At 43.3% G+C, this 25,597-nt stretch overlaps 1 protein-coding gene and 1 long non-coding RNA gene across 4 annotated transcripts in view; one reads left to right on the top strand and one right to left on the bottom strand.

Moving 5' to 3' along the window:
- The window catches only part of LOC105355213 (uncharacterized), a 57,056-nt gene extending 32,624 nt beyond the window's left edge, over positions 1-24,432 (bottom strand). The window contains exon 1 of the long non-coding RNA XR_013659244.1: positions 24,293-24,432. This is a non-coding gene — a long non-coding RNA (uncharacterized LOC105355213). The remainder of the gene's footprint in view (positions 1-24,292) is intronic.
- On the top strand, positions 3,442-22,233 carry prag1 (PEAK1 related, kinase-activating pseudokinase 1). Of its 3 annotated transcripts, none has more exons than XM_011481597.3 (6): positions 3,442-3,789; positions 5,871-6,181; positions 6,257-7,941; positions 13,215-13,357; positions 16,522-17,276; positions 20,163-22,233. In XM_011481597.3, exons 1-6 carry the CDS (start codon positions 3,543-3,545, stop codon positions 21,315-21,317), a joined length of 4,296 nt encoding a protein of 1,431 aa, XP_011479899.2. In that variant the 5' UTR covers positions 3,442-3,542; the 3' UTR covers positions 21,318-22,233. The 3 variants fall into 3 exon arrangements, with proteins under 3 accessions (XP_011479899.2, XP_011479897.1, XP_011479898.1); XM_011481595.4 differs by having other exon boundaries at positions 3,574-3,789; positions 5,843-6,181; XM_011481596.4 differs by having other exon boundaries at positions 3,591-3,789; positions 5,839-6,181.
- Positions 24,433-25,597: the final 1,165 nt, after the last annotated feature.

Below are 25,597 nucleotides of genomic sequence, written 5' to 3' on the forward strand. Positions count from 1 at the left end.
AACTGGCTGCTAATGTCCTCTGGATCATCACAAATATTAGATTGCCAGCGCTATCTGATCCACTTCTCTTGCAGCTTTGCACTGAAGCCCATTTATCTCTGCTGAATTTAATTTCAAAGGATTGCCTGTTTAATAATTCACAGGAGAAATGGTGAAGGTATGGAGCAGTGTGAGGAGCAGGGAGCAGTGTGCACATGGGCTGACATCCCCATTACCTGAATCTGTGTTTTAGTAAAAAACAAATGCAGCAGATTGATGCTGTTAAAGACCCACGCCAAGGAAAATTATGTTTTTGGTTTTTTTTTAAAAACGTTCTTGTGGTATTTTTCAGATGATGGAGGACACATACAAAGAAAATTAAGCTTAAAATTGAATTTCTGAATTTCATTTTGACACATCCACTTTAAGACGACTAGATCCATCTTTGTTTTCTTCGTCTGAGCTGTAAGCTAGCAGGTGGACATAGAGCTCTCAGTAACAGGCAGTAACAGTAAAGGAGAGACGAGGTTACTCCATGACAATGGTCCCTTCCACAACTCAAAGGCAAATTTCTAATGAACTACTGCCGCTCTGCAGAAACTATGTCCTACAAAACGATACAGTTTTTTTTTTATTTTGGCTAAAAATGACATAATCATAATTAAAAGACCACAGGGAACACTTTCCCAATAGATCGCACAATGATTGGAGTGGAACTTTGACATTTTTTTGGATAAAACTTGCTCTGTTTTTGTGTAACTAAGGGACACCTGGAGACATAAACACAATACTCTCCCACAACTGCTTGGACCGCATCCCCGTGTTGTGGTCTTCCTCTCCATCTCTAACGCAAGCCTGCTGCTGCAGCTGAATTCATCAGTGTGCATTGGGTGGCAGTCAGATTTGCTGGCACAGCTGCCCTTCGTAACTCATGCGAGGTAATGTGACAGAGGATGAGCAGCATGAAGTGCTTTATGGGAGGCAGCATTCACAGCTGACAAAATCATAAACATGCTTGTGCAAACAATGACTGTGCACATGTGACATCAACACTGTCACCGATTGAGGAAGTAGTTTCTTAAGATACATATGTAAAGGCTTTTAGCCACAGACAATTGTTCTTTCTGAAGCAGATTTTTCTATTGGGTTTAGTTTTAGCTCTTCCAAGAATTACAGAATACTGAAAAAAACATAATTAAAAGAGATTAAGAGAAACTGGACACACGTTTTACATAAGCCCAACTAGCAGAATTGTAATATGCATCATACTGCAAAAAATAGATAAAATCCAACAACTCTTAATCCTGGTGAAAGAACCGAAGTCTCCTTACAGATTCAAAAGGTGCTTGTAAACGATAAGGTCCTGGATGGAGCTGTGCCACTTATGCTAATTGTCTCTGCTCTGCTATAAATCTTTTTATAAAAGTTCAGGAAACTGAGGTGTCCACTCTTTAGCATGGACAGGAAGGAACCCAGACTCTGACTCTGTATAAAGGCTTCAAATCACTAAACTTCCCTCCTAAACTTAAAGCCAACACAGACTTACTAAATGTTGCAGTTCCTTGAATGACCACTTGAGGCAGGCTTCAGAAGGCAGCAATTTCCCATTGACTCTCACGGTATTAGGTGAAACTTTACACCCAAATTTGTGTACAGTCTGATTAGGGCTGCACGATATGAGGAAAACTTGCGATATGCGATATTAGTGATCAATATTGCGATAACGATAAATTTGCGGTAAATAAACAAATAGAAAAATAAACAAAAACATCATTCCCATTTCATTGCAACAGTTTAAAAATTATACTCCAAATGACCCTCATCGACATGGGGGACAAACGTCAGGGTGGCTAACCCTGGTCCTCAAGAGCCTCAACCCTGTCTGTTTTCCAATTCTCCCTAGACTGCTCGATAATGATAACCAAAATCAGGTGTGTTCAGTCAATCAGGATGTTAAATCACTTGAGTCAGCCAATCAACAGCAAGCTGGTTAAGGACAGCTGGAAAACAGGCAGGGTTGAGGCTCTTCAGGACCAGGGTTAACATAATAGGCCTCCATCTGATTGGTCAACAATGGGAAGGCGTCCCTCTGATTGGTCAAAGCATAAAGGGATTTATTTGATTCGTTAAATGCTTCAAGCTGCTAGAAGATTGTTTTAACACATTTTGAGTTTGCGATTTATTGCGATATTCGCCGTCTTTTGCGATATGCATATTGCAGAGCTGGATATTGCGATAACGATAAATTTGCGGTATATTGTGCAGGCCTAAGTCTGATTTAAAAAAATATTAATTTATCGCTCTAGACAATCATAATAACTTTTCTTGGCTGTTTTGATTTTATTGGAGCTAAAATTTGTGCTTAATCTAACATAAGAGTGTTGGACCCAACAAAACCTAACGTCAGGCTTGTTTTTGCCATTTTTTTTACCAAAGCCTTTCAAAAAATGAGCAAAAGAGGGAGGAAAACAAGTCTGCGACTTGTTGGAGCATATTCAGTGATACAACTCAGTCAAAAGACAACAACTTGCCCATTTTTAACTGAAATATAAAATGAAATGAAATTGTTAGACTAAAAATATTCTTGGGATAGTTATTTTGAATCTTCTTCCACTTTCGGCTTCTCCCATCAGGGGTCGCCACAGCGAACGAGTCGCATGGTAGATTTGGCAATGTTTTACGCCGGATGCCCTTCCTGACGCAACCTTCTCAAACCGGGCTTGGAACCGGCATAGGTAGAGAAGGGAACAGGGAGCAGCCCGGAGTCGAACTCGGGTTTCACGGATGGAAGGCGCCGCAAACCAGCACGAGCTAAACTGAATCTAATTACAAAGGTTAAAAAAAAGGCTTGAAAGACTTTAATGAGTTTACCAGTTGAGTTATCCATTTATCATAAAAATTAATAGGAATCAGCTTGTTTGTATTTGGATAAGTGATTGCTTGGTGGTATGTTCTGGTTCAAATTCTGTTTGCTTTTCAAACTTGCTTCAATCAGGAAGATAAAGCCTTAAATGAATGCAGGGGGGGGGGGGCTATTTGGTTTGGTATCAAACCAAACCAAATTTATCTCATCTGACATAAACAAAAACAAAAAACAGCCGCTGCAGATATGAGATGAAGGAATCTTTTGCTGTTTATGTAAAAAAAAAAAGCACAGATAAAATGTTATTTAGAAGGTGAAGGTTAATGTCTGGAACGGAGGCCTTTCTGAGGCCTTTCTTCTTTACTGCTGTAATGGAAAGCAGCAGGGGTCCAAGCTTCCTCTGGAGAAGAAACACTTTTCTATCAGTCTGTCGCCTTTTAGCCCTGATGAACAGAAGCAGCAGTAGTTTGCAGGGAGAGGGGGGGCTTGTGTTACATCCAAAGTCCCCCCCCATTCAAAGGCCTTTTGATTAAGATTGATTGCTTTGCAGAATAAACCTGTTCAAACCAGTGTGTCCCTTTATTTATTTGTTTGTCTTTTGCTGAATGAATTTGCATGTGTGAATAAGTTGAACAGCGACTAATGACACAGTAGCGCAGGCTGCACATGTGCTTTTGTGCTGGGCAGACTGCATGGCTGCATGGCTGCAAGCTCCGCCCACCTCCCCTCCTGTGCTGCTGCAGAGGGCTGGTGCTCCGGCAGCAGCAGCAGCAGCGGCAGCGGCAGCGGCAGTACTACACCTCTGCACTCTGTGTACGGAGCAGCCGCTGCAGCCCCCGCGCGCGCCGGGACCGCAGACGGACACCTGGACTGCGTCGATTGGATTTTGTTTTTACGCCGTTTTTGTTCAGATTTCTGTGTTGCCAGGCAGGAGAAAGTCCGAGCAGGTGAGCAGACAACCTTGGCTACGTTCCTGCCTCTGGTCTTCTGAATATTGATGAAAACGACAGAGTTCACCCAAATATAGGGGGGGGGGGGGGGGGGTGATCAATTAAAATACAATCATTGGTCAGTATATTGCGTTTTGTCAGAAACCAAATCTGGCAACCTTAATGAGAGAAACTGTTACAGCAACGCGTCTCATTTCACCTGCATGTGTGCTGTTATAACGTTCACTCAGATGCTGGCTTGTAAACAACCCCCCAGCTGGAAGTTTGGGGAAGTTTCTTTTTTGTTTTGTGTTTTTTTTTTGTGTATTTTTTTTTGGGGGGGGGGGGGGGGGGTTCCTGCTGTCTGTAAGGAAAAGCGCCCCTCCTCATGAAAGAAGTGAAAGAAGAAGGGGCTGTGCGAGCGTGACAAATGTGGCCCTAAAAAGACTAAAGTGTGTGTGTGTGTGGGGGGGGGGGTCTACTTTGACATGGCAAATGAACAGGAAAAAGCTGCAAAGTCTCAGTGGGTATCAGGTGACCCCACCACCATAGAGACATGCTGTGTGTTTGGGGACACAGGTGTTTGGGGCTCAAGGGGAGTGGATTTGGTATTTAAAGCCCCAATTGTACAGATTGAAAGATGTATTGTTGCCATGGAGACTAGTTTTATTGAATCTAACATGATTCTTGACTGAATTCTGCCTTTTTTTTTTCTTAAGGCAAAAAGTTTTTGTGTTGGAGGTTTGAGCCCCCTAGTGGCCACATGAAGGAGCATGTATGGCTAAACCAAAATCATTTTTTTTATCCCATCACTGTTATCTGGCTCCTGACCCTCAGCACGCTCATGACATATTTCTCACATTTTGAGGTCTAGACTAAAGGACGGACTGTGTTTTCTTTTTTTTTTAGCCTTGTGTTGCAGATTTTTGCACAAGGAAGCGAGAAATCTTAGACCTTGAGCTTGAGGGACCTATGTTCAAGCGACCAGGGCCGAGCATGTCAGCATGAGTGAGAGTTGGGATCGTCTCGTCTGCTGTCAGTGTCCGGGCCCCTCTTGGGAAAGACTTGTTGTTCTTCTTCTGTCCGAAATAGCCACTAATCTGTATGGTTTTGATCTCTTGGTGTGACTCACGCGCACATTCAGGAGATGTTAGGCAAGACTCTGCTTCCTCTGAGTTTGCACTTAAACAAACAGCGGCTTGGTGGGTACTTTTCCTGCTCAAACTGAGTCAGACAGAACAAAAGAAAAGCGTAAACACGCATTATCACTGCCAACAGGGAAACTGTACCTTCAGCAGACGGTCTTGCACCGGAACCAAGAACTATCAGGGTTATTTTGAGACATTATCTACATTCTTTAAACAAGTCTGCTCTTAGATGATTGTCTGAATTTATTTGCTGAATTTACTCTGATTGCACATCAGAGGAAAGAGCTTTTGCGGCACCTTTTTGAGAGGAATTAACACCATGTTGCAGGCCATTAGCCAGACCACCAGTTGCAGACAAACACACCAGCTCTGTGAAAAGGTGTTGAGCGCTGTCATTCCAATTAAACAGGACACTGTGACTCCCAGGAATGGTGTGTATGTGAGTGGAACACACACACTCACACATGTATATATATGTGTGGACTTGTGGATTTGGTGTGTGAGGGAGGGGGAGGGGAAGTTGTCACGGGTATGAGATTCACCCTGGTGAAACCTGGCTCTGCCGACATTCCTGACATTCCGACCTCTGGCATGCTCCTCCTAGATGGTTTGGAGCTGCCGGGCGGCCTGTTAGGGCCCTTTTATGCGGCCGGGTTCAAACCGGCAAGCCTTTTGGTCCAACGTAGAACATGTGACCTCTAATTTCGGAGGCGATGGGAACCTGCAAAGTTCAAACCAGGTCTTTTGGAGATTCTGTTTGGCTATTGTTGGGAAACACTCGCAAATGGTTGGCTTTTTAATAGATCTTGAGCTGTAGAGCTTCCTCTAACGTGTGACATGGATAGCAATAGCCAGTTCATATCCATGATTATTTTTTTCAGTTGAATAAGTCTTTTTCCTCTTTCTTGTGCTTCATGAGGCAGCCATGACAGCTCGTCCTCCATCTTCCAGATCTCCTCACAGCGGCCTTTGACCGGACCAGATTTAGCAAACCAAAGATGTCAGCGTGCAGCGACTTTGCAGAACACGTATGGAAACCCGGCTCATGTAAGAACTGCTTCCACCCGCTTAGCGCGCACAAGACGGTCGGCGTCCCGGATGGCAGCACGCCTGCATCCTGTTTAAAAGGCAGCCTGGGAGGCGATGAGGAAGCTGGAGTGACGACGCCCTCGCCCTACAGCAAGCCGACCATCGCTGTCAAACCCACGATGATGAGCCTCGACACCTGCGAACCTAAAGATGTCAACATGAACATAGAACCGGTGTGTGTTACGTAAAACCACTTCTCTTTTTCATTTAAATGTTTCATCAACTTGTGTTTTTTTTTCTATTTGCAGCAAGAGAAGACGAAAATCTCGGTGGAGCAGAAGAATCTAAAGATCTTAAATCTGACACCGCTGTACATCGACAGCAATGTCTGCAACAAGGCCCACAGAGAGGCGGTCCTTCAGGACCCCGAGAACAAGATCGACGACAACCGCATCTCGTTGTCCCCCAGCTTCTCACCCAAAGACACAGTCATTATCAGCAACATCCTGGTGAGCCAGCAGGAAGGGAGAGTTTCCCAGAGCCTGAAGAAGAACTCTAATGAGGGTTCCTGCAACAACCAGGAGAACGGCGTGATTCCTATCCGAACCAAGAGCGCTTATAATGGAAGCGCCCTGAACACCAGGACGAACAATGAAACCCAGGAAGCGTTTAAGGAAATGCCTTCAGAGGATAAGGTAGCTTCTAGTCCAGTTCAAGGTACGAATGGTGGCTCCGCTGATCTTTCAAAGACGCCCATCACCTCTTCAGAGACCGCCACCCACAGGAGCCCAGCATCCCCCCCCTCTGCTTCTGTCCTGTCCAAACAGAGTAGTCTGTCAGACTCCTCTTCTTCTTCTTATCTTAGCAGCACAGATTCGCTTCCAGAGCCTGAAGGGTTGCTAGGGAGACAGGAGAGGTCGGTGAGTCTGCAAGACTCGCAGAGCAAGACAGGCCCCCAGTCAACGCCCAACTCCCCCAACAAACAGGAAGGCTTTGAACCCATTTATGCAGAGAGCACCAAGAAAAAACGCAAACCTGCTGCTCATGTTCTGCAGCCCCCCCCCCAGTCCCCAAACCAGACTAAGCATACCTCTGAGGTGGACCGGTTTGGCGAGAACCAGAGAGCCACCATCACCGTCATTGCAGCTCACACAGAGAACAACAAAACTTTCTATCTCAGTAGTCCGGATTCTGCTGTCAGCACCCAGTGTCACTTCAGCCCAACAGCACGGAAAGACCCCGCCAGCCCGGTTTTCCGGTGGCCCAGCCCAAGTCGCAGTGCGCCCTCTTTGAGCATGGACGCCTCCCTGCCACCCGCCCTTCACACGAAGCCGGAGTCCAGCCCACCCATTCCCCCAAAGAGGAGCTCCCGCTCCCCAAAACTGGGCACCTCTAGCCTTTCTCAGTCGCTTTCTTCTCCGTTCTCTCTCCCGGAATTTCCCAAACTGGGCACCTCCAGTCTCTCCTCGTCCGTTTCATGCCCTGTCCCACTCCCAGAGCTCCCCATGTTTTTCCTGGTTTCTGCAAAAGAGGGCCACTTCAAGTTCCCGGACAACCACAACACGCCATCGGAACGCCGGCCCAAGCCCAACCTGCACGGTTCCGGTTGGAGCTGCCGCATCGAGGAAGAAGAGGAGGAGGAAGAGCGCGGCCGGAAAAGAATGGAGAAGATGAAACCACCCGCCAGCCTCGGGACAACCTCCTCAGCGACAGGCTCGGTCAATGGTGCTGCTGTCTGGAAGGAGGCCAGGGACACCAATACTCACAGCAGCCCCCCTGCCATGACAGAGCCAGGCACGGCCCCCCCTACCAACCCCAACAATGGCGCCGGTCAAAGGGAAACCGAGGGCACAGAGGAGGAAGGCAAGCATAACAGGAGCATGCCGGCCAAGAAAATGTTGCACGGCAGCTCAGGGGAGCTGCTGGCATCAGGAAGAGGAGCTGCCACCAATGACCCCAACCCACCTCCACCTCCACCCAAGAAACTACACAGGTAAGGAAAACTGAGTCTGTGCTGTGGAGCCTTTTGAGTGGGTTAGAGTGGAAATAAGACTTAAATGCAGGAAATATGTTCAACGACTCATAAAAAAACCTATTTGGGAAATAAATTAACTTTTTTAGTTTCTATGAAGAAAAATTATTCTTTTATTGAATCTGTAAACCCAAATTTTATGTTTTTGAACAAGATTTATTTAGCTTGCCTTCTATTAAGACGTGGTTTTATGTCACTTTGAATGAATCGGATGTTTTAAATTTCCCAAACTTCTGCAATAAAATCTCTCAAACTGAGCAAAAAGAGCTCTTCATAAGGGAGGGGTCTAAACACTCAAGCGGCTTATATTTTTCAAGATTTTTTTTTTTTTAAACCTAATCTTTGGGTTAAAAAGATGTTCTTTAGCCTGAGACTAAAAGTCTGTTGTCTCGGCGTGCAGCTGACTGCAGCCGTCTCCGTGTGAATCCTACGGCTCCTTCTGCTTTTACAGCCTCATTATTCGGTCCTGAATCGGCCTTCTTTCAGGGCGAATTGTGATCATTCAAAGTGGCGGGCCATAATCCTCAATGCGCGCCTTGTTCCATTCATGCTGGCAGTGTGACTTCTTCAGTACTAATTAACACAGAAAATGGGCTTGCTGGATAGCCCACTGCTGTGTCCGGTTGCTGTAAACTTGTTTTTCACAATGGACACAATTGCAATCAGGGGGCATTTTTTTTATTTATATTCTCTATTGGTTGAGCAAATATATCAACTTATTCCATTTGAGGTGATTCTGAATTCTACTTTTACATAAACTAATTCCATATAAAACTTTTCTCCGTTTGAGGCCAAGCAGACATTCATCTGCCGGCTCCCCCAGAGCTGAAAGAAGAAAAGAGAAGCGGGCCCGTGTGGCAGTTATTGGAGCATACAGTGATCTTCTAATAATAGCCCGTCCGGGAACGGTCCGGCGACGTGTTAATCAACTTCCCCAAAACAAACAGATGTTTTTATTATCCGGAGGTATCCTGGGAGGAGGCCCATTCTGAGGCGGTCCAGGAGGCTGGCTGCTTGTGGTAATCCTAGTCAGGATCCATCTCCCCCTGTAGTGACGCAGCCGGCCGTCTGCGCTGGTAAAAATACTTTGTTGGGCCGCATGTGGGCACACGCCTTCAGGCGGCCGGCGACAGTTTAGGAGTTCCAAGTTTATCGTGTTTAATCAGCAAGTGCTCCTGGACATGTGAGCATAAAAAAACCCATCAACCTATGATGGTTCTGTAATGACACGATATTAGATCCTAATTTATTTAATGAATGAAGAACATTTGCCACTGAAAGAGTTGCTTCCTGGTGGGGCTGCTTCCTGCCTAAATCATTTAGGAGGCACAGATGGTGCAGAAAAATGTGCTTCCTTTGATCACATTTCACTCACATCAAACACACATGGAGAGTCAACCTGAGAGGTGTGTGCGTGTGCACTCCTCTCAACAAGAAAGGCGTGTGTATGGAAGCTTGCAGATGGGATGGGGCTTAGAGGAACAGATTGTTGCCCCCCGGCGACTCCTAAACTGTCCCGGCCTGGCAACCGGTTGCCCCCGATAGAATCTACAGATCACGTGCCTTTGAGTTGGTTGGACTCGATCTGCTTCTTGTTCTGTAAATCAGTGTTCATAGACGGTTTGCCCCTCCCTTCACAGAGCAAAACTGATCCCAGTTTTTTATTTTTGAAGTACAGAAGATAGCCTCCTGTTGCTGCCTGACACTCTTTAAGCTGCTCCAAACTGAACCGGCATTGGAATGGGAAAAAGCATTAGGCCCACATGTATAAAGGATGCTGGCTGCTTTTCCTGCTGAGACACTTTAAATACTCTCGTGGTTTGTCTGTGGGGAAATCGGGGTTTTGTTACTGCGCGTGGTGGCGCTTTTTTTTTGGGGGGGGGGGGGGGGGGGATCCAGTCCGGGGTTAGTTTGCGCCCACCGTCCTCATACAGACGTTTGGCTTCTTCAGCATGAGGTAGGCATCAGTTCACCGCTGTTCTTCGTGTCTGTGTTTGTGGACATTTGGGGGAGTTGTTGCAGTTTGCATGTCTAGAAGGTCACATTCAAAGTATTCGCATGGGGGAAGCAGAATCCTTTACTACGCCCCCATCCTCTATTCAAGCAGCAAAGGTACAACAACATCTTTGAATGTCTTTGAACTCAAAGTGTGTCCTCTTTTTCTTTTTTTTGCTCATAAGTAAAAATGAGCTGCAGTTATTAAAGGCTGACGAGGGAGAAGATAAGTTGGAGCTGTCTGAAAAAGATAAGGAGGAATCGTGTCAAACATTAATGGATATTTGGCTCCTATGACAGAATAGTTATGGTAACTGTCTCACAATCAGGGGAGGGAAACAATGGGGGCGTTTTTCTTTCCTGCTTTGGATGGCAAAGTTCAGCGGTTACACAACATGTAGCCTTAAAACCTGTCCAACTCTGCAAACATGCAAAAAACTCCACTTTTACTAGTGTCAACCATTGACTGTATATGAGAACTGGACCGAGTGAGTGTAATGATGTCAATTCAGTTCATTTTACGCTATAGGGACGCCGCCATTTTGGAACCAGACATTGTCAGTAAGCAGTCCGAGTCGGTCTGAGTCAGCATTTCAAGTTCCATTATCGACATAAACAATTGATTTCATGTTGAAACAGTTTTATAATGGTGTAATATGATTCAATTAAAAACTTGCCTCAGACAGATCAATATGAACGGACTATAGGAATGTAAATCGATTAGGTCAATTAATTATTACGCCCCTTGCAACCACTGTTGCCAATCAGGAGTGAGCACAACCCTTTCACCTGAGAGTGGGCTCGGGGCAATCTGTCAAACGTTTTGAGCATTTGCAGTGAGACCACAAACTTTCATTGAGGCGTCTGATTGGCCAGTTTATAACTTGAACAACTTCTATAAAAAAGTTTTTAAAAAAAAAGGTAAAAAGATTGGTTATTCTGATAAATAGAATAACCATTCTATTCTACATAAAGACTTCAATGTTTCTCTATAGAAGTCTATGGGCTTTTGGCTTTTACTTCCTGTTAGGAATGTGCGGGGGGCGGGTGACTCAGTCCAGTTCTTATATACAGTCAATGGTGTTGATCTGTAAGAAAAGATGTTTAGCAAAGTGACGCATATCCAGCTGTTGGCATCATGGAGGGAGTCTTTTGCGTGACATGGCTCCTATTTCTACAGTCCAAACCCAGAATTCTACAACTGGTCACATTCCTCACTTGCAGTTTTTTTTTTTTTTTTTTTTTTTTTTTTTTTTTTTTGCTTAGATGGTGGTGTACTAACTTGTGCAGCAGTAAGAGCTTCTCGAAAGAAAAAATTCAATACCTTTAAAGCGAGAATATACATCAGGAAGTGGTGCGTAAGCTGCAAAAGCAGCTTCGTTGGGGTTCAGGCAGAGAGATGTAACCCCAGTCAGGTTCTTTTTTTAAAGCCCACTTCCTGTCAAACTGTTTTATTAATACGATGTCATGGTACCGTGTGTGTGTGTGTACACAGGCTAAGGGTGTAAACAAGACTGTTTACGTTTGTGGAAATGTGGCTACAGCCAGAGCTGGTTTGATTTGAGAGCGATGGGGGGGTTTTATGCTGCTGTTAAAGTCAAACTTACTTTAGGGGAAATGAGAAATGAGCAACACAAATGCTAAAAATATGATTTAAATAAAGCATTTGTAAGAATGCACAGCAAACAGACCATTTAACAATGAGAAACCATCCTGATCTGACTGCTCTGGAGTTTCTGGGCTATTAGCATTTTTCTCTGCAGACAGTCTCGTGTTTTGGAAACAAATCTCCATGAACCGGAGAGAAGCACGCACATGGAACGATAATCCCTGAACCCATTACCATTTCTTCAGCGCCTCAGCACTCGTGCTGCCCTTTTCATCACAACTCTTTTGTCTGTTAAACGATAGCAGATCCCTCAGCCGGCTGACCTGGTGAGGAAACCTCACCGTTTGTCTCTTTGCTTCACTCCTCTCCGTCTCCGCTGTTTGCCCTCCTGATGGATGGCGGAATTGAAGTCGAGCGCTGGGAGATAAACGGACCGAGGTGTCGTTTTGTGATGGAGGACACAAACGAGAGATGCAGGGAAAGAGTGGGGCCTTGCCTCACAGAGTCATTAATGTGTATAATCAGACAAATGAATGGCTGCAGGTCAGCCTCATTGGTCACCTTGACTGAAACTCTCTTTCTGCAGTTTGCATTGGAATTTAGTAAGGGTACAGAAGTAAGGAGGACAACACTTCTACTACCGACAGCTGTGCAAATATTGCCCATAAACTTTTATGCTTTAGTTTGTAATTTGCAAGATATGCAGGACATTATTGTGTCTTTGACTCAAGAGCTACTGTGACACCAATGTGTTGTAGCAGGTCTTAAAGGTCCAGACCACTGCAACGGGGTTCGGTATCTTGCCTAAGGACCCTTTGACACATGGTGGCAAATTAAGGTGGGAGCTGAGACTATGATCTTCAGATCAGAGGTCAAACGCTCCACCTCTGCACCACGGCAATAAACTACATTAAAATGTAGGGTTTTTTTCTATTGTGAAGTTGGACAATTTTGTACTGAATATAGTAGACAGACTCACTTGTGTAACAAATCAGTGATGGTCCCTTGGTGAACTGATCTGGCTCCACTTTTTGTTTTCAAACAATCGGAAAGATGAAGTGAAAGTGTTGACCCTTTCTTTGTTCCAATATTCATGTTCCCATGCCCTTCAAAATGCACAGACACAAGATTACCCAACAGAAAACGGCAGAATCCGAGGGTCTTTGCTCGTTTGGGTTTCAAAGTAAGAGCTCACATGTGTCTCTAAGACACTCACACAAATGATCAATTCAAAACTCACTCTACTAATTTCTTTGAAATACAATTGAGTTCAGCAGTAGTGACACAGTCTCACTTCAAAACATAGATATGGTGGGTTATGGACCTGAGCATTAGTCTGTTGGGAACCTGTCCAGCTTTGCCTCTGCTGACTTTTATGCCATCTTTGAACAGAGAAGTGTGACTCCTGGAAGAAGGAAGTGAAACCACTCCTGACTTTGTTTCTGTGTTGTGCAAAATCAAAGATACATCTCTTTTCTCATTCATTTCTTAATTTTTTATATATGCTTCCATATTTGCAGATGCACTAAAGGAAGTTTTGTTTTAGCAGAAAATCACCTCACTTTAGGACTATGCATCTCAACAGTAAAATAAATGAACTTCCCGTGCCGACATTTTTTCTCCTTTGCAGAGGGAGTATTAGGATGAGTGGCAGTAACTTGGAGCTGGATCGCTGCAGCCAGCAAAGGTCAACCGAGACCCCTTCATCTTTTCCAGGCTTGGGCAGTACCAGTCTACCCACTGCATCCCCCGACAATCTGACGGCCAACTCCGGTGAGTCCAGATTATGGTGGTTTTCACTCGCCTTGATCTTTTCTCAGAGTTGAAGTTGCTCAGGAACCAAAGTTTTTTTTTCCGTTTGGCTTGATTGGTCTTTGAATCCAGCAAATAAAAACTCATTTAAACATTAAAACACGTCATGGTGTGTCTGACAGAAAGTAATTGAGAACGCATAAGCAAGTGGGTGGAACAACTGCACTCAATAAGATGAAAAGAAAGAACTGCAGCACATAAATTTGGAAAAGACCATCAGTCTAAAGGGAGATGGGAACTTGGGGCAGTTTGGAACCGCTGGCATGTCCAATGCTAAAGATGAGGATCGATGTTTCAGTTTTAAAGTAAACAGAAGTTTGACTTCCTCTGAGAGTTTCCAAATGATTTACAGATTCAAATAATGGAACGTCCCTGTCCTAAAAACAAACACAATAGCACTGTATTTTTGGTCAAAGAGGAAATTTTAGCCAGCAAATCATAGTCATCCATATTGAAAATAAAAGAAAACTCAAATTAGAGCTGAAAAGTTAATTGATATCATCAACATTTTAAAGTTTGTAGTTTACGTTGATGCAGATGGTTTGTAGTGGGCCTATTCACATCACACCATTTGTTCCTGCTATGCTGATAATGAACTGGTAATTGGGGGTTGATTGCTTGCCACCTCCAGCTTTATCTGTAAATGTTTATTTTTTTCCGGATCGTCTCGTCAACCCACATTTTTCAGCAGACACTAAACTTTGGCTACAGACCAGACCCCATTGTTGTCATGCTCAGAAATTCTATTGGACTGGTAGAACCAGTAATTGACATCATGACGGCCTTTCTAACAATGGGCGCTCGGCAGTATTGTTGAGTAGGAATGTTGCTGTGGTGCACCTTTATAGTAGTCTGTGCTTGAAATAGAATAATTAACCAATCTATACCTGTTGGTCAAATACTGTGAATTTTTAATTTTTATTAAAGGAAAATCGATCTAAAATAGAATTTTGAAGAAAAAAAATTCAGGAATTTAGTTTTTTCTAAACCATATTTCCCAACTCTAAATGGCATCAGGCATGGTGGTAGAGGAATGATGGTTAGGTTTGGTTTAGAGCAGGGGTGTCAAACTCATTTTGGTTCGGGGGCCAAATTCAGCCCGTCTGATCTCAAGTGGGCCGGACCGGCAACATAAAAGCAAAATAACAGCTTTGTTTTAGTTTTTTTTACTCAATTTGAAAAAATGCCTCAACCAACATGGTACCCTAATCACTTGGGATAAAATTTAATTCAGTAAAAAAAAGTTGGTCTATTCAATTTTATACAGACGGAATATTTTACATCTGACACTGAAGCAATCCAGAAACTTTTCTTTATGTCTCTTAGTGGTGCTGAATTTTATATTCTTTGAGCACTGCAACCTGTTGATGACATACAAAAAGCATTCGGGTTTGCATTCAGCTTCGTGAAAGAAAAAAAATGTCAATTTTCCTGGAAAGCTCCTCACTCCACTTCACTTTTGACAACTACTGAACACTACTGATCATCCTCATAGCAAGATAACAGTGGTGAGGCTCATGGGAAACCAAACTGCATCTTACCCAGACACAGAGCTGTTGGGTTTCACTTATGGCACGTGCAGAGATATGCTGCTTCACCTGTTTTGATTTTCCTTTGCTCCCCCTAGTAGCGGAATTGCGCATTTCAGTTATTTATTTAAAAAATCCTAACTCGCCACAGGAATGGACTAAAAACTTGCTTTCTTTTGTAAACATCCTTATGGTTTTTACTCTTCATATGTGGTCCGGACTTAACCACCTGGCGGGCCGGATACGGCTGGCGGGCCGGATGTTTGACACCCCTGGTTTAAAGTCTCTAGGATCATGCAATCATTGGTTTATATGTCCATTGGATTATAGATAAAAACCATGCTTTGATTAAAGTAAAAGCATAATTATATAGCAAGTAATGGCAAAAATACCCAGTTTGTTCCAGTTATAATGGGCCAAACCCATATATATATATATATATATATATATATATATATATATATATATATATATATAAATAGTATGACTTAAAATGAAGAGGATAAACTCAGACTATTGGCATGTAGGAACAGAACTATGAACTCCTCTGGGATAAACTTTGGAGGTTGACTGAAATAAATGATGAAACAGGACATGTGTACCAGTATATGTTATATTGCATTATCAAAATTGTTCATAGGCCTTCATGGGGGGGAAGTTTTGCATGCAGTAGAAACTTGAGGTTTTGGGGTGTCCAAGTTCAAAGATTGAGGGTCATTGCCTTAATTGTCATTGTAGTTGCTGCTTCTTATTGGTGGAATTCATTTGGTCCCAGTTTTGGGACCAACAGAGCATGTGGATGCCACTTTTTAAGGCAGAGATTCTCTTCATTTTTTCTTATTTTCTTGTTATGACACAAGTTGTTCCACTGTAAAGCTGAAACAGATGTATTGCTGCACAAAAGATCACTTTGCAATACAACCACAACAGAACTACCAGGGCAAGGTTAAGTCTGCCGCTTATCTCCTTTTGGAGCACTCAAACATTGTGTTATGACTTTGCATTAGTTTTAATAGCCCAGTTGAGGATCCCCGTCAGACCTTAGATGAGCGGCATGTGTCCCTGACTTCTCAGCTTTCAACCTTTAGTACTGCTCAGACGCTTTTAATTGCCGTAGCTTCCTGAGAAATGTTGTTTGAAGAGATAATTACTGACTCTGATAAAGAGAGGGAAAAGGGCTTGGCTACATCCTACAGTTTTTTTTTCTCATCAGCCTTCTTTCTCACTGTGAAAGCAGTCATTGAAGACTCCACCACATCATTATCTCAGCGTCTGGCTCCCTGATCGTTATGTCAATGTACCTTAAGTCTTTAATTGATAAATGGATCATAATTGGACAGAAGATGTTTTTGAGTGTCTGTGTCGACAGAAGACTTCAAGTTTCTCTTGGGAAGTGAGGTTTGTGATCAAACTGAGCAGCGACGGAGAGGAGACGAATCAAGGGAAATAGCTACCAGCTGTTGTTCAGGTCTTTTAGCTACACTTTTGGGTTTTCGACTTGATTTTTGTGTCAAACTCAAATGTTTTTAATGTTTAACCCATTTAGATGAAAACAGGTCAGGGCTGGAAGTTTACCAACTGTTTCTTTCCTCTAAGGGTCTCGGAATGCTGCACGGATGTCTTGTTCTTCACCGTTGCCCAGAACTCCAGTGCCGTCCGCTCCATGTTCTCCCAACCCCATCTCCTGTACCAGCTTGAAGATCCAGCCCCCTCCTCTCCCGGAAAAAAAAATTGTCAATCGCACAGTTTCAGCTCCAGATGGCGGTAAACCCTTTGTGGGAGCCTACCCACACCTCCCGTTCACCGGCTCGGAGAGCAACGTCTGCCGCTCGGTCGATGCCAGCTCCCGCTCCAGTTTACCCTCCAGTCCTGTTGACCCGCGGCCCATTTTCTCATCCAATGAGTCTCTTTGTCACCCTTTGCCAACCCGACCTTTGAGGTCCCGAACACTGGATGAGCCCCTCAAGAATCAGGGGCGCCTGGGCGTGCACTGCCGGACTAGTATCACCTGCTCGTCTTCTCCTCAGCTCAGCTCGCCCTTCTCTTCGACAGAGACGGGCTCTGCACCAAATGTGGGATCGAGCCTGCAGCTCCAGACCCTCTTGAGCAACATTGACAGCAGAGAGGGTGTGTACTCCAAGCTGGGTGGCCTGTATGCGGAGTCTCTGCGGCGCTTGGCTTTGAAATGCGAAGACCACTTCACCAGATCCCAGAAGAATTCGCTCAAATTCGACGAGAGCAACTGGTCCCTCTTCAGACTCACGTCTAACAAGCCGAGCTGCAATGCAGGGGATGCTGTGTACTACTCTGCTGCCTGTGCGCTGGATCCCTGCAACTCCTACGCTGTGAAGGTAATCTCTTAATACTGTGGCTAAGATAAAAAGCGTTATAATTACTGAACAGTTCCCATAAGAAATCCCACAAACAGCTCCTCTGTGAACCACATGATCTCACCTTAATGTTGGTCTTATTAGAGACCAACCTCCTCCCTTTTATCATTTTTGTTTAATAAGAAAGAATTGACAAGCTTATGTTCCATTTTCTTGGCGTCCTTTGGCGGTGGAAAACCTTAAAGGAACTGCAAGACACCACTGTGCTCCTCTAAAAGGCAAGCCTGTCTACAACCCAAAAGCCTGCAGCACCACGGATGTGAGCTTAACTTTAGTGCTAGCATACATGCAACAAAAAGTAAGCTACAGAAAGTTAACGACTTAAAAGGTTTAAAAATGTTTTTTGTTTTTTTAGAAATTTAAATTTGTCTTAGGTAGATAAAGACTTATCCAATTCAACATTAGCAGCAGTGGCCTTGTAGTCAGAGTGTCCGCCCTGTAACTGCAAGGTCGTAGGTTCAAACTCATACCAAAGACTTTAAAAATGAGGACCCAATGCCTCCCTGCTTGACACTCAGCATTGGTGGGTTAAGCCACCAAATTGTTCCCGAGCGCGGCTGTGTCTATTTGTTTTCTGCGGATAACAAATTTTGCACACCTAGGTGTGTGAAAGATCGTGGGATTTTAACTTTGGTTGTAGGTATGAAGGTTCTTGAATTCCACAGAGTGACACCTGGTGGTCAACTGAAGCCATAGCAACCACAACTGTAGCAGTGATACTGTTTCAAACCCATGTGAGAAATAGAAGTTTAAAAAAGAAACTTTGGAGATAATATAGTTTTGAGGTTTTTTATTAGGGGACTGATTTATGTCACATCAAAGTTTCACTCTTTTTTTTAGTATAAATGACTGACTATAAATGACTTTTTTATCACTAAACAAATTGCTTTCTTTTAAAAATATGAGACATTAATTCATATCTATCTACAAATCATGCAACTGTGAAATAATGTTCAAAATTCAGTAGTTTGGCAGTGGATCCCAGCTTTATCAGCCCTATCTGGCTCTCTTGTTTTAGGGAAGCATTTACAAAGTGGGTGTGAATGTCTTTAGGAGCAAGACGACAGAAAGAGGAGATTACAAACTGGTTGAAGTTGGGATGGTCTCCCTGCAGCTCAGTCCTTCAGAACGGCTGTAAAAACAGCCGCAGTGTGGATTCAGCCTTCACTGATCTGCCTCACAGTGCAGCAGCTGTTTGTATTGTAGGTGTTACTACAGAGCAGCCTGGCTGCTCTGCTTGCTTAATAATTCAAGAGCCGATTCATTTACATTCCGGGGAAGATTTTATAGCCAGACAAACCCTTGTTGTCAAAACATGCAAACACAGACACCTTAATGTAAGAGGTCCTGCTCTATCAAGCTGTTTCCCACACGGTGCTGTAAGTCCAACCGTTTTATGTAAATCAAGTCCTAATGAACCCAAATAACTGCCAAACGAAAGCCTCATATCTACAAGGTCCGTTTTCTTCTCATGCAAAACTTTGACGACAGTTGCAGTCATGACGTCAAGCTTTGCTGATTTGTTTGATGATTTTGTAATTTTGCTTAAAAATCTTTTGTCTGTAAATAAAATACTTCATGAATTTCACAAATTCAATGGACATAAAGACAATCTACATTTCTGATTCATTTAATGTTTTATGCACAGCTGATTTTATAGGGCTTAGAAGTTTAAAACATTTTGTGCTAAAAAGAAAATCTTTCTAGAAGGTAAAGAAATGAAAATCATGTCTCTGGATTTTCTAACTTGTTTTGGTGGAATGGTTCTCATGAAGGAGAACATATATACCTAAAATAAGGGTTCCTGGGTATTTCTTAATTCGAATCGTTCTGAATTAGGAGCAGACAAAAAAAATGCAGTTGGAAAAAGATTGTAGCTGTAGAAACTACACTGGGTGGGCTACGAGCTCCCTGCTTTGCTCCATTCTGATGCAGAGAGATATATCCATGTACGTCTTTGTTTTCCTCATCTGAGCCAGCACCTGGCCCAAAACTTTTCAGCTGGACAGCTCCAATATTGCTCACCATTTTTGTTGCTAATGTTAGGTTTGGGGTGTGAGCCGCTGTACGCAAACATGACAGAGTGTCGATTATGGGTGTGGGAATGCTCTAGTCTACGCTATTGGTCACGTCCACAAATTTCTGATGACAACTGCCGCTCTGCAGAAACTATGTCTAAAAAAACGACACAGGTTTTTTTGCTTTTGGCTAAAGACGGCATAATCATAAATAAAAGACCCCCGGGATTGCTTTGTTCTATTTTTTTCTGTATAGTGTGTTGTATTTTTAGATTTTCAGCATTTCCCATTTCCTTTTTTTGGTTCTAGAGTGAATCGTGTTATACATTTTTGAGTTTTGAGTAACTAAAGACTGCTGTTATTTTGCATCTAGTGCTTACTTTGTGAACTGATCTGGCTCCGGGCTTTTCGGTTTAAAGGCTGGCCTGAAGTAAAGGCTTTGAGTTGCCTTTTGGCTGGGGCTTTTTGTCTGTTTATATGCATTATCACTGTGTTATCTAACCCTTTATCCAGATGCTCCTCTTTTAGAAGAGGACTAGTAGGTGTCATCAGGCTTTGTTGCACAAATCTTTCTCGAAGAAAAGAAGTTTTTTTTGGAAGAAATTCACCTGGAGAAATTAGGATTTCCTGATCTTCCATTGTTCAAGAATCCAGTTGACATGAAATTTATAGAAGTTGTTTGTTCTGGAAAGTCAACTAGATTTTTTAAGCATGTGTAAATGCACCAAATGATTCTAATTCAACTCATTAGACAAGAAGGATTTTATTATTTTTGACTAAATAGATTTCTGTCTTTCTGCTCCCTTCTTTTTTTCATCTGCTACTCCAGATCTGCAAGAGTCCCTCCATAGAAACCAAGCAGGGCCACCTGTACGGGCTGTCGGTGCAGCAGAGCATCCCCTCCCACTTTAACCTGCAGCAGGACTGCGGCCACTTCCTCGCCTGCGTGCCGCAGAGCATGCTGCCTCCGGATGAGGCCGCTCTGCCCAGCGCCCCCCCTCCATCCGCACATCGGCCCACAACGCCTGTGCAGGAGGGGGACAGAGACCGGGTGGTGGTCATCACTCCCGACATTCCTCATCAGACGGCTGCGGACTTTGTTCGGGAGTGGGGGGCCTTCCATAAAAAACAGCCGGAGATCTATGAGCGGCGCGTCTGCTTCCTCCTGCTGCAGCTCTGCAACGGCCTGGAGCATTTGAAAGAACATGGGGTCACGCACCGCGACCTGTGCTTGGAGAACCTGCTTTTGGTGCCTCATCAGCGGAGGTCCTCACAGTTTATTCCTCCCACCGACGTGGACGGCGGCAGTTGTAAGGGCGGAGCCTCCGCAGACGTTCAGCGCCACCTGCCCCGCCTACTCATCAGCAACTTTGCCAAGGCCAAGCGTCGCTCTCCTGAAGACGTAAGCTCCACCAGCGGCGATCCTCGCATCAAACGCGACCACGCCAGACTGGCCCCCGAGATAGTCTCCGCAGCCCAGTACCGGAAATTTGACGAGTTCCAGACGGGCATCTTGATCTACGAACTCCTCCACCAGCCCAACCCATTTGAGGTGAGCCCAGCACTGAAGGAGCAGGACTACCGCTCAGAGGACTTGCCTCCCGTCCCGCCGCTCTCCCTGTACTCCTCTGGACTCCAGAGACTTGCTCACCTCCTCCTGCAGCCCGACCCCATCAAGCGCATCCACATCCAGGAGGCCAAGCGCATTTTACAAAGCCTTCTTTGGGGCCCGAGGAAGGACCTGATGGAGCAGCAGCTGGAGCGGCACAGCCAAGCGGGCAGCCTGGGCGACGGATCCCGGCACGAGGGCCTCCTCAACTGGCTGGACGTGAAAAGAGCCCTGCTGATGATGAAGTTCGCCGAGCGCTCGCTGGAGCCGGAGAGGAACGCCGAGCTGGAGGACTGGCTGTGCTGCCAGTACTTCTCCTCGGCCCACCCCCTGTCCCTGTGCCACACCGCTGAACTGCTCTACTCGCTCAAGTGACGGCTCAATTTAAAAAAAATAAACAAACGTAAATACCAACAATGCCAGATCAAGCCGGGCAGAACTGAAGATGGTGCGACCCTCTGGAGGAACCGACAGAGCCATGCATCAAATTAGCCATCACTGTAGATGAGCAACACACCCTGGCTTGAGCTGTTTTATACTCAGCAGACAGACGTGGAGTGTTTGTGACTTGATAACAAACTTACCAAAGTTTCGGGTTTGACGCTGTATTGTGTGTATTTATTAGAGAAGGTGTCTAAAATGAGAAGTGAGTTAACCTTCATCTGTGTTAGCGTGCCACGCTTTGTTGTGTCTAAATATGCGACTAACGGCTTCTTTTGTCTACCTGAAGACGTGGAGTTCAGACTCACTCTGTAGCACCTTCTCTGTAGGGTCACGGGCACATATACTGTCAAAGTAGTCTTCCTTAGGTGAAATCTGGGGGCGCTCTAGTCAATGGATCGTACCATTTTTGCCGCCTAATCTTAATTTCACGCCCATCTGATTTGTGCCTTTTGTTTCTCGTGTGTGTTACAGTGATTCAAACCAAATGTAAATATGACAGATCACGCATCTTTTGTGAAACTGGTCTTTCACAGTGTTCTGGAAGCAGCTCTGTACAGATGATATTAAAACAAAATGCTAGCCCGAGCAGGTCTTTAAAAAAATAACTGAAGCCATGAATATGTGCAGCAGTCTGGTATTTATGATGAGATTTGTTACGCCGTAGCAGTCACTGGATTCTGTTTTTTATGTTGCTTCCTGCTGATGAAGTTTGCTGCAGACTCTTTCATGGGATCTCCTTCACCAGCAAGAGGAGGAAAAAACTAAACATGGCCTCAACGAAATGATTATTTTGTGTGCCTATCATTTGCATCTATGAATAAACATGTGCAAATATTTTCTCACAGTATTTTTTTGCTTTTCTTGAAATTCTTGGGTTTTTTTTGTACACAATGAAGCCAAACATTAATGCTAAACATACACAAAAAGAAAAATTAATGTTTTAACTTTTTTTTTTTACATAAATCTAATTCCATTTAAATTAGATAATTATACTTGGCAATTAAGATTTTAATTTATGGAAATGTATTTTTTTATGTTTCAAAAAATGTTTAATTCATATCTCTGCAGTACTAAGTCATAAAAAATGTCTACTTTTGGACCAAATATAAAGAAGTGCATTAGAAACATTTATACACGGTGTAGAATTTCCTCTGGTAAAGCCACAATATTCTTAATAAAATATATAAAAAGGTATACACAAAAAGATGATTGGTAAATCCATTTGTTTTACTAAAATTCCATACATTTTATTTCTTAAACCGTAGCTGTCTGAAGCCTGGATATTTGTAGAAGTTAATGGTGAGTGATGCAGACACACTTTAGCAGTTTTTTATTTTTTTAAAGCACAAATATTGCCCCCAAAAAAGGAAAAATTGACCAAATTCATTTCAAGACCATCTGCAAGTAGAAGACACGCATATATACGGCTACCCAATCAAATTTCATTTCCCAGATCCCTGCTGAGAAAGTTTCATTTTCAGTCGAAGAAAGTGAAACTTGGGATTTGTTTGGAATCATCTGCTGGTATTGGTCCACTGTGTTTTCTAAAGTCCACATCAGTGCAGACATCTACCAGGAAGTTCTGGAGAACTTGATTCTGCTCACCGCTGATTTTATTTTGACAAAGAAGCTGCTTCAGTAAACATGGAGTTCCTGTGCTTGACTGTCCAGCAAACTCCACTGACCTGAACCCAAAAGAAAATCCATGGCCTGTTGTAAAGAGTAACATTTGTTGTAAAGAGGAACATTAGAGACACCAGAGCCAACGATGCAGATGAACTTGAACTTCCATCCCATTGGAGGTCACTAGGAATAACCATTTTTTTATTTTTGAACAAATTCAAGGATTTAAAATTCATCTTTTTGCTCGAAAATCCGGTTAGGGTCACTAAATTTCATTTAGATTTGTTAAGATTTATAAATCTCTGGCTGAGATGCTCCACAAACAGTAAAGTAAATTCATTTTTTGTTTGTCATTGCTGACATACTACCTACTAATACACTATGTGACATATGTCTTTTATTTTGAAAGAAAGTCATAAACCTCTGTCAAACTGTATAAACTATTTTTTATTTTGGAGGTAAAAAAACTATTTTCTTTCTGTGTTTATATTTTTATTTATGCCACAAAACATGTATATTGATCAAAATAGCAACAATAACATAAATACAAATGAATGTTTTATTTTTCTTAAGGTTAAAGTCAGATTTTGTGGCTCCAATATGGTTGTGGTCAGTGAGAGATCGACTCGAACGGCTCTCTAAGTGGTGAAGGTTGCAGACCGCTGTTCTAGGTTCATCAGGATGCTCTACTTTTTAGAAAGTGTGCAAAAATGTGTTTTTTTCATATAACGTCTATAAAGTCCCAATCCGATCATCATTTGATCTATTATCAAAGTATTCCCAGTGGTCTTTCAATTATAATTATGCAGCTTTTAGCCAAAATTAAAAAAAAAAAACTGTCTTGTTTTTATGAGTTTCTGCAGAGTAGGTCAACATTGTTAGAAATTCGTCTCTTATGTCGGCGCGCGGTAAGCCTGCCCCAACTCCCTATCATCCATTTGTTTACACGTTCTCCCGTTAGCTTAGAGCCCCTATCCAAATGTACAGATCTGAGTCAGATGTCAGCTCAGACGAGAGAAAAAAAAACGAAATGTATGTTGTTGGGTCTTTAAGAGATGTTTTTTCTCCATATGGAAGCAGCAGTATGAAAGCCTCGGGGCCAGAACACCCCGACAATGATGCATTGTGAATGTCTCATCATGCAGAGACTGCAGAGCTGCAGCTGCTACTAAAGTCCCCGTTTTACAGCAAATTTGACTAATTTAAATGTGTAAAAACATGGTCTAGGGTGAAAGATTTTGGTTTTTCTCGGTTACATAGAAACGTGGACGAAGACATCTTACCTCACCGTGAGGGAAACCCTGTGACAAATCCCAGAGAGAAGAGGAGACGAGGACGTGAAAGACATGCTCACTGAACCAGACTGAATCAGCACAACAGGTTGTCAAGGAATCTCATTACAAGTCTGAAGCCCTCCGGCCAAAACAAACCAAGTCCCCCTCACCACCACATTCCCACATGCTGCCCCCCCCCCCCCTTGCTGCTTTCTGCTTCACATCACCTCTTCAAAACCACTGGCTGCTTCTGTCATAGGTGGATAATGTTGCTATGGCGCTCTGACCAATAGAATGGCATCTGCAGTAGCGTACGGACACACACACACTTGTCCATTTATACTACCTTGTGGGGTCCCCCAACTGGCAGGATTGTGCTAGAATTGGAAAACAGGAAAATCTTGTTTTTATTTTTTGTGGGGACCTAAAAATAGTTTTTCTTTGTAAGGCAGAGTCTGAGCATTAAGACCTAGGCAAGGCTGGCATTGTGTGACTGAAGAGATGGGATGAAAGCGATCATAGTTTTGTGAAGAATACAGATTATTGACTGTAGACATGTTCATAGAAGCTACAATCGGCGGGCCAAGCTCCCTGCTCTGCTTCATTCTGATGCATCCACTTGCAGACAAATAGATTCATGTACGTCTTTGTTTTCCTCGCCTGAGTTGGCATCTGGCCTCAAAACTGTATGGCTGGATAGCTCTGTTAATGCTCACCGTTTTTGCTGCACTGCTAATGTTAGCTTGGGGGTGTGGGGGCTGTAAGGTAGCAGAAGAGGGCTGATGGAAAGTCAGTGTGGGCTTACTCCATGACAGCAGTCCCGCCCACAACAAGGTGAATTTGTAATGAACTACTACTGGTGTTCTGCAGAAACTATGTCCTTGAAACCCTAACCCACATTATTGAAAGACACAGACAGACTTAAATCGCCATGAATAAAGCTTTAACTGTATGACTATTTGAGCTTTATTTGAATAATGTCTAACATTCATTTCTGTTTTCCAATGTTTAATCATAGGAGTGTTCATCTCCAAGCTTTGAGGGATCAGCGTGTTTACATAGCAGTTAGTCTGTAAAGTTCCTCGTTTCTATGGTAACAAGCTTTTAAAATGAATCAATAAATCTGACTTCCACTGCCAGCATTTTGACTAACTTTATGCAAAATTTATTTAATTTCCTCAATAGATACATAAAAAGTAGATGTCAGAATAAGTCAGAAAGTGGAAAATCAATGACATTATCTATGTGTGTATATATATATATATATATATATATATATATATATATGTTAGTTTTTAGCACAAACTAATATGT

This window comes from Oryzias latipes, chromosome 12 (assembly GCF_053564925.1).
Source record: "Oryzias latipes strain Hd-rR chromosome 12, Olatipes_Hd-rR_3.1".
Lineage (NCBI taxonomy): Eukaryota > Metazoa > Chordata > Actinopteri > Beloniformes > Adrianichthyidae > Oryzias > Oryzias latipes.